At 41.4% G+C, this 9,589-nt stretch overlaps 1 protein-coding gene across 2 annotated transcripts in view; it reads right to left on the bottom strand.

The window, feature by feature from the left end:
- Positions 1–8,646, bottom strand: part of Sar1a (secretion associated Ras related GTPase 1A) — an 18,023-nt gene extending 9,377 nt beyond the window's left edge. The window contains exons 1-4 of one of the 2 annotated variants that reach the window (XM_055598988.1): positions 8,547–8,646; positions 4,020–4,093; positions 3,788–3,907; positions 3,357–3,422 (exon numbers count right to left, since the gene is read on the bottom strand). In XM_055598988.1, the coding sequence (XP_055454963.1) occupies positions 3,357–3,422; positions 3,788–3,907; positions 4,020–4,077 (244 nt within the window). In that variant the 5' untranslated portion in view covers positions 4,078–4,093; positions 8,547–8,646. Of the gene's footprint in view, positions 1–3,356; positions 3,423–3,787; positions 3,908–4,019; positions 4,094–8,481 lie in introns of both variants that reach the window. The other variant, XM_055598989.1, reaches the window with a different exon arrangement.
- Positions 8,647–9,589: the final 943 nt, after the last annotated feature.

Genomic DNA, 9,589 nt, shown 5'->3' with positions numbered 1-9,589 from the left:
ACACACACACACACACACACACACACACACACACACACACACACACAAATTAATGTGGTAGCACACCCCTTTAATCCTGGCATTTGGGATACAGATGCAAGTAGATCCCTGTGAGTTCATAGACAGCCTTGTCTACACACACACACACACACACACGTAAAAAAATATAATAATAGAGTTCAAAATCAGAGTAGGCATATTAAGACCCTATCTCAAAATAAAAACAAAAAGGTTTAATGCAGGATTATTAGGTACATGTTCTTGATAAGTACACTTTGCTCAGTCAACAAAACAAACCTTTGTCCATCAACACGTTTCCCCTCTCTGACTTTAGCACACTGACTAAACTTTAGTTCCCATCTACTTCCAAGTCTTTCAGCATTCTCCAGATGCCCTTGCTCTGAATTTAAACCTGTAAGAGCTACAAAGCCTTCTAGAACAAAGCAGAGAAGACACCAGATATCTACACATCCCTATCTGAATATAGAGAACACAAGCCATTACAGAAAAAGTAAGCAACATACTAGATATTCCATCCATCAAAATGGTCTCTCGAGTCACAAACTTCTACTATATGTCCTTTAATCTTTTTTTCTCCATAGCTATTTTCTATGATTCTAATAATATGATTTTTCCAGCTATTATTATCAAATGAAAATATCCTAATATAATCAGAATAAATTAATGTACAATTAGAAACTGTCAAAATCCTGTTTTAATATACTTAAAAACTATTCAACTTACTTTTTAAAAAGATTTATTTATTTATTATATATACAATGTTCTGTCTGCACATTCACCTGCATACAAGAAGGCTTCAGATATCATTATACATAGTTGTGAGCCACTGTGTGGTTGCTGGGAATTGAACTCAGGACCTCTGGAAGAGCAGCCAGTACTCTTTAACTCTGAGCCATCTCTCCAGCCCGAAACTCTATTCAATTAAACTAACAAAACTTTTCTAAAGAGTGTCTTGTCAACTCAGTAAAAGATGAGTAACTCTGATAGGATTTCTTTCTTCCTGTTTTCCGAGATAGGGTTTGCCTGGATAGCCCTAGCTGTTCTGGAATTTGCCCTATAGGTCAGGCTGGCCTCAAATGCAGAGATCCACATTCCTCTGCCTCTCAAGTGCTGTCTCTATCATAGGGATTGTAGTGGTTTCTTTTCCCAGCCTTCCAAGAATATTCTCAGGTCTTAAACAGTTTACTTCTGTGCCTAGAGTTTTGCCAAATACAAACTGAGGATCTTCAAAACAAAAATATCCATTCTGTAGATTTCTAAAATAACAGAAGGGAAACTGGGGGTGTGGCTCAAAGGTAAACCATTTGCTTAACATGTACCAGGCCCTGAATTTGATCCCCAGCACAGCAAAGAAACAAGCCAACGGGGGTAGAGAGATGACTCAGTCGTTACAGCCATCTACTATGAAGTCTGTTGCCCTCTTTCTGGTGTGCTGGCAGAATGCTGCATACTAAATAAACAAACAAACAAACAAACAAATAAAGCTTAAAAAACAAAAACAAATAAAATAATTTAAAAAAATTTACAGGTGGGCTGAACAGTAATGGGTCACACTTTAATTCCAATACTCTGGAGGCAGAAAAAGGTGGAAACTTGAGTTTGAGGCTAGCATGGACTATAGAGCAAGGTCCAGGACAGCCAAGGCTACCCAGTAAAAACCTGTCTCAAAAACAAACAAACAAACAAACAAACAAAAACCATACATACACACACACACAGAAAATATCAGCTGCAAATTAAAAGCAAATTAACAAATATCCATTGAAAGTACCTTACAGGAACCTAAGAGTCAGAGACACAGGCTGAAAAAGGACCTGGAGCATAGCAAAAAAGGTATTAGAAAATGTCTCAACCTTCTCAAATGAGCAGAGCACATTAAGAAAAAAAAAGTTCAAAGGAGTTACAAAATAACCACTGGGTTCTTTTGGGAATTTTCAAAAAATTTAGAATTACTGGTAGTAATAATTTCCTTCATATACATATCCCACTGAAGAAAGTATACAAAACAGACTCAGTAACTAAAAACAGGAATATGACAATTTGAGGCCAGAGCAGCCAAGTCCACAGCAAAAACAATACTATCAAATGATAAAGAACACGTTGAGTAGATAAAACTTTAGTAACAACTTTGATTATATAAGGAAATATTTCTTTTTGCTTTTGTTTTTTTTGCTTTTGTTTTGCCTCTCAAGTACTAGTAATAAAAGCATGCACCACCACACCTAGCTCATAAAAAGAGTTTTGTTTTTTCGAGACAGGGTTTCTCTATGTAGGATTTCACTTTGCAAACCTGGCCTCAAACTCAAAGATCTGCCTCCCTCTGCCTCCCAGAGAGCTGGGATTACAGGTGTGCACCACTACAGCTGGCTTAAAGATTATTATTCTTGGGAAATAGATAACAAAGTATTAGGGTGTTAGGGGCATGGTATACTCATAAATAATTCATAAAATGAATATTAGTAGTATTAATATGACTAGCAAATCTGGACAAAATCTAAAAGTAAACAGAATTTTCTGTATTATTCACATTTTTTTTATACTATTGAAATTAGAAAAACTCAGGCATAGTGGTGCATGTCTATAATCCTAGCTCCTGGGACTTGAAAGTATCGCATGAAGGTCATGGTTAGCCTGGGTTACATGAAACCTGTCTCTAAAAGAAAAGTGAATGGGGACTGGTGAGATGGCTTAGCAGTTAAGAGCACTGGCTACTCTTCCAAAGGTCCTGAGTTCAATTCCCAGCAACCACACGGTGGCTCACAACCATCTATAAAGGGATTTGATGATCTCTTCTAACATGCAGGTGTTCATGCAGACAGAGCACTCAAACACTTTAAAAACAAAAAAGCCTGGCATTGGTGGCACATGCCTTTAATCCTGGCACTCAGGAGGTAGAGGCAGGTAGATCTCTTTTGAGTTCAAGGCAAGCTGGTCTACAGAGTGAGTTCTAGGACAGCCAGGGCTACACAGTGAAACCCTGTCACACACACACAAAAAAAGTGGATGAAATACCTTCACTGAAATAGTAAACTCTAATTCTAACTACAAGTTAACTCACAAGGTAAAATTGGTGTCTGGGGGAGCAGCAGTGGAGAGACGACTCAGTGATAAAGGTTCTTGCCTCACAGGTCTCATGACCTGAGTTTGATCCTCAGAAACCATGCAAAGGTAGAAGAAAAGAACCAATTCCACAAAGTTGTCTCCTAACTTCCACACCATGGCACGTACAGCCATACATCATTCATGTGCACACACAACTTTTCAATTTTAAAAAGGTTAAATAGTACACTGTTTTGCAGCAGTGTCTCACAAAATACCCTCAGTCAGTCTCTTACCTTGCTCATGTCCACCAAGATCAAAAGTGGTAAAAGTCATTCCAGCAATTGTCAGTTCTTCTGAAGCTGAAAGTATCAAAAGGGGGGAAAAGAAATAAACATCCAACCAAAGGTCTAAGTGCTAGTACTGAAAACCAATACCAAAGTAAACATAATGAAGTTCTCACTGAGTAAAGAAAAGGGTACAGGGATGAAAATATTAACCCCAAAAGTCTCCATTTTCCCCATCTACAAGTTTTCTGCTGAAGATCAGATATGTGTCTCATTACAGAACTGGTCAGAAAAGTCAGTGACAAGGGATGCAGAGTATGTGACTGGAGTCTGTCTATAGTAAGCTAGCTTCCAGTTAGTTAAAGAACTACATTGATTGGGATTCATCCTCCATGCATGACACTGACCATCAAAAGGTTACCTGGCATTCTGAAACTTACTAGGATGTAGTGTTGGTACGTGCTGACCTAGTCTGTCATCTTTCAGCATGTGAAGAAGAGTGGTTTTGCCTGCATTGTCCAACCCTAAGAAGACAAGTTTTCCAGATTTCTTGTAGAGTCCTGCAAGAGAAACGAAAGTCTTAATGGTCTTCTCAACAAAGGCAGCTTAGATACAAATTGTTTGAGGAAATACAGTTGCAACCTGTAATGTGTTTCATGAAAATAGCTTTACCTAGGAACTGGAGCACACTGCTGAAGCCATTGTAGATCCACTCAAAGATGAAAGACATTATTGATGCTTACAACCTGTGTAAAACATGAAAGTAACATTAGCTTTTTTTCTGCAGGTCTTATTCCCTGGCCCTGACACATGTTCACAGACCTGAGTTCTCTAGACTAGGAAAGCAAAGTCTGGGGCTGGAGACATGACTCAGAAGTTAAGAATATTTGCTACTATTCTAGAGCACCCACATGGTGGTTCACAATTGTCTGTTAACTCCAGATCCAGGGGATACAACACTCTCATATACTCTCTGTGGTAAACATGAATGCATGCAAGTAAAACACTCATACAAATAAAAATCAGTCTTGCATAGGCCAACTAATCGTTACTCTTGAAACAAGGTTTTTACAGTCTGAAGAGAAGCCTCTAGGATTCTCAAATCTACAAATCCAGAGAACTAGGAGTTACAGATACATTGTCTTCTTTTACTGAGAGATGTACTCCTCCAGGCAGCTGCCCATTCACATCCTTAGATAAACACTGCTGTCTACTAGTTGGCAATATTCCTAGGAATTCAGTGTCCTTAATAATCAGAATCAAGTCAGGTGGTGGTGGTGCACACCTTTAGTCCCAGCAATGGGGAGGAAGAGGCAGGCAGATCTCTTAGTTAGAGGCCAACCTGGTCTATGGAGCGAGATACAGGACAGCCAGGAACAGAAAGAAAAACCCTGTCTCAAAAAAACAAAACAAACAAAAAAGCTGAATCAAAAGGCCAAACAGATACAGCAGGTAGAAAACATGAGAGCTGGGTTCGATGACAAATCCATATAACCCAGCACTTGGGAGACAGAAGCAGAAACATTTTTGGTCAGCCTGGTCCACATAGTGAGTTCCAGGCCACTGGAATTCTGTCTCAAAACAACAACAAAAGAACCAAAACAAAACCATGAGCAAACAGTTCATCAGCCTGATTTAAGGTTCATTAAACTATTCTATACAGCTCCAAAAATGTCACCCCAAATATATCAACTGGCCCAGTTTGTTTGGCTCCAAATACCCTTAACCATTTTGCAGTATGTTTCAACTTACAAAAAGATATACTATTTTACAGAAGCACAAAGTAATAAAAAAAAAAAAAAAAAAAAAAACTACTGTGATACAATCAAGTATATATCCATTTTACAAATTATTTAAGAATACTCACAGATAACAAGAAGTTTCAAAGCAAGTAAACATCTTATTTTTGAGACAGGATCTCAACTACTGGTGCAAGTCTGTCTTAGCCGCTTTTCCTATTTCCTATAAGCTTAGGGGAAAAAAATGTATGACTCAAAGCCACTGACAGGTCTATTCACAGTTTAGAAGGTAGAATCTAGAAATGCTAAGGAATGGTAAAGAATCTCAGAGACCCATGTCCTGGTCACATAGAATTTCTGCATCAGTAGCCCAGTTTAGCACAGAAAAGAAAAATTACCACTTTCTCAACAAGACAAAACTCTATACAAAAGGCAGGAACTGCAATAGACAAAACTTTCATAAAGAGTAACTGGAGGACAAGTTATCCACAAGATATGTATATATAGATACATATCTTTGTATACATATGTGTATTTCATATCTTTTAGAGATAGGATCCTGCTGTGTTGCCCAGGATGGCTTCAAACTCCAGGGCTTAAGCTATCCTCTTGCTTCAGCATCCGGAATAACTACCATGCACAACCACACTTATATTCTTCAAAGATGCTAGATGGAAAGCACACTATCTAATTATTGAGGTTTTATCAGGCCTATAGTCTGACCTGTAAACCTTAGCACCTACCTCATGCTTACTCCATTAAGCTTTTATTAAAAAAAAAAAATTTTTTTTTGATGGAGGAAAAGACAGAAAACTGTGGCACACAGTACACATTCAGCATGCTAAGTAATAGTCAGGAAGGGTAGTACACACCTGTAATCTCACCACTCAAAGAGGCTCAAGAACACAAGTTCAAGGCTAGGCTAGACTACACAGAGAGTTGGAAGCCAGCTTAAGCTACACATCAAGACCCCTGCCTCAAAACAAACAAACAAAAAAAACAACAGGCTGGAGCCAGGCATGGTGACACACGCCTATATTCCCAGCACTTAAGAGGCAGAGCAGAATATTAGGAGTTCAACAGCCTCAGCTCTACAGTGAGTTGAAGGCATCTTGAATCATAAGAGATCCCATTTCTAAAAAATAAATAAAAATTTTAATGGAAGAGAGGCTAGAAACTTAGCTCAGTATTAGGGAGGTATACTTAGCTAACATGCATGGCTCTGGATTTGATTCTTGGCAATAACACACACACACACACACATTCAGATAGAAAGACAGAAAGAGCGCTTTATCTGGAAATTTAGCACTTTAAGAAGCCCAGTAATAAATACATTCTTAAATTCAAATGTACTGCAAGTAAATAAAAGAATATATCTTTCTTCTACAATACCCCAAACCAGACAGCCTCCGTAACTTCTTTTTTCTTTTTCACTTTATTCTTGGAAAAACACAGTTCATTTTTAATAGGCTGTTACTCCCACTGTGACCATTCTTTTCAACACAACACTTCTAAATTCATGTGCACTGGTTTGTTGCCAATAGTGAGTACTTCAAACATTTTTTTAGCTGGATCTCTGTGAGTTCAAGGCCAGCCTGGTCTACACAGTGAGTTCCAGGACAGTCAGGGTTATATAGAGAAACACTGTCTCAAAAAACATCAACAACAAAAATTATAGCACATCTCTTTAGAAATTCATAAGATGGGCATGGGACTACAACTAAGCATAGCACTTGGGAGGCTCAGGCAGGAAGATGAGCTTTAGTTTGTGGCAGCTTAACCTATATATAGTTCCAAACCAGCCTGGGCTACATAAGTGAGATTCTTTTTCAAAACAAACAAACAAAAAAAGGGCTGGGCAGTGGTGGTGCATACCTAGGATCCTAGTGCTTGGGAGGCAGAGGCAGGCAGATCTCTGTGAGTTTGAGGCCAGCCTGGTCTACAGAGTTCCAGGACTACACAAAGAGACCCTGTCTCAACCGCCCCCCCAACCTTCCCCACCCCCCCAAAAAAAAACAAAGGAAAGCAAGTATTCTTAACCTGGTCAATTCTACAAATGTGAAGCTTTAGAGTTTGGTTTTGTTTACTTATTTTCCTTTTCAGTCCTTGCTTTAAAATCCCTATAAATTCTTCCCACAAAAATGATATAGGAAAAGTATTAAAATGAATTCTTCAGTGATGTTAAAATGTAGTAACTCCTACCAGACCCCAGGGGTTGTTTTGTACTGCTGCCCAAAGTTGAGGAGATGGCTTTGCTGACTCCTCTGTCCTCCACATCTCAGGATCTAAACCAATTCTTCCAACAACAACCTTAGAATTTATACAACGCCTGCACACAGACCTCATTTCACCCTCTCACCAACTCTAGCAAGCAGAAATCTCTGACCTCATTTAAAAAGATCAAGATGTGGTGGTCACCCTTAGGCTACTGTCTTGTTTAAGACTGTGCAGCGGAGTCAGTTCCAAGGACTTAAAACTCTCACCTAAACCCAAAGCCTTTCCTGCAAATGTACTATTCCAATCACAAAACTTCCGATAAAGGGAACGTACTTCCCTAACCCACCACCTACATATTTGATAATCTTCCTAAGAACACACTTTTTCAGATGGTATTTTTACTAAAGAACACTATTTCTTTTCCACTCTCCAGCTACCCTCTCATCTTTGCAATGTTAAGAACATTAAAAACAACACTATTCCTGAAGCTAAAATAAAAACGTGCAAACATCAAGCGTGATGGAAACAAACATGAGAGAAGTTCCAAAATGACCATTAGGCAGTAAAACTGTACTCATCATTTATATGTATTTACTCCTGATGAACCTGGGGTAGAAGGCAGCAAGCTATTAGTTCTATGTAGCTGAGCGGTAAATGTCAAAGATCAGCTTTCTTGCCAATTCCCCCTAAAGCTCTTTTCTCAACCTGAGCAGATGGAGCCCAGGTACTGGGGAAACACCTGAGCACGGGAGAATACTGGGAAAAGGTAGTTGTTACTATCCTCACCTGGGCAAAATGATAAATGCCCAAGAGGGATTTTTTTTTCCATGCAGAGAAAAAAAAAAAAAAGAGGGAGTGCTGGTGAAAGAAGCGAACGCTGGGTTCCAGACGGGGCGTCGGATGCCCAGAGGCTGAACGCGAGGCTGAACGCGGGGCTCGAGCTCCCACTCGCTGCCAGCGTGGGTCCCGGGACTACAGAACCCAAGGATGAGCGCCCACGGCTCCAGCTACCCCTCACCGAGGAACAAGAGTCCTCGGCCACGAAGGCGTCCCCCAAACCAGAAAGCCGCCACGCCACCCCGCAGCTGCGGCCCGTCCCCGCCCAGAGCCGGCCCGCCGAACCGCCTGCGTGTCACTTCCCCCACACCCAGCCCCTCCGCGGCCGCCCCCGCCCCGACCTTTGCTGCCGCCCGACTAGGCCCGCGGCCCCACCGCCGCCTCCTCCGACCAGGCCCCGACTCACGGCCCGAGGTGCTCCTCCGGCGGTGGCTGGCGGGGCGACCCTCCCTCAGCACACACAGACCAGCAGTACCCGGGACCGCCAGCTACGCGCCGGATGCACGTCACGCTCCCCCCCGAGACTTCCGGGCACGCACTTATCCCGCCCCTTCTAAGCGTCACGCTGTTCGGCCCTGTGGGTACCACCCTGAGAGCCACTCAGGGAGCGGAGGGGCGGGCCTAAAGGCGTGACGTACGCTCCGGGGGTGGCCCCGCCCTGAAAGCTCTCAAGCCGCGAAAGACGTGGCAGTGCATGTCAGGCCGCCCGGGCCTCTGTCCCCTAGTTGAGCGGCTACTTCAGCCCGGGGCTTCCAATCCCCGCAAGTTTTCAGACGTACCTAGGACGTCAGAAGCGGAAGCTGCTAGATATAAGTAGAGTGTAGAACAGTAGACTTTGGTGACCTCAGCCTAGGTGGATGCCACCAAGTCATTGTTTTAAGTTGTTTTCCCTGCCTTGGGAAAGTGTCTCTTTATTTTTTAATTTTCTAAACAAAAGAATCAAGTTTACTGAGCAGTTCAGAACAGTAAACAGTACTTGGGATGCTACATCTAATTTTAACCCTCATTACGTATTGATAGCCCCTTTGAACAAAACAGTTAAGTAGGACCTGCAAAATGGCTCATCAGGTAAAGCCACTGTTTTTTGCCTATATCAGCCAGGGCTCTGGAAGGAACAGAACTGCCCCAGCATTGTGATGCACACCTTTAATGCCAGCCCTTGGAAAGCTGAAGCATATGGATCTTTGAGTTCCAGGCCAGTCAGAGTTTACAATGATCCCGTCAAAAAATAAAAGAGCAGAGCTGATAGAATGATAAAAATTACATATGTAAATTAAAATTTTCACTTAATGTGTATGGGTGTTTTGTTTGCATGAATATGTGTGAGCTCTGTGCATGTCTGATGCCTACAGAGGCCAGAAAAGAGCAACAGATCCCGGGTAACAGGAGTTAAGAGACCATAATGAGTGACCAATTCAATGCTGGGAATTGAACCCAGGTCGTCTGAAA

The sequence above is a fragment of the Psammomys obesus genome, unplaced genomic scaffold (genome assembly GCF_907164565.1).
Source record: "Psammomys obesus unplaced genomic scaffold, mPsaObe1.curated_primary_1811, whole genome shotgun sequence".
NCBI lineage: Eukaryota > Metazoa > Chordata > Mammalia > Rodentia > Muridae > Psammomys > Psammomys obesus.
The sequence above is the reverse complement of the archived record's forward strand: the minus strand, read 5'-3'. Positions and strand labels throughout refer to the sequence as shown.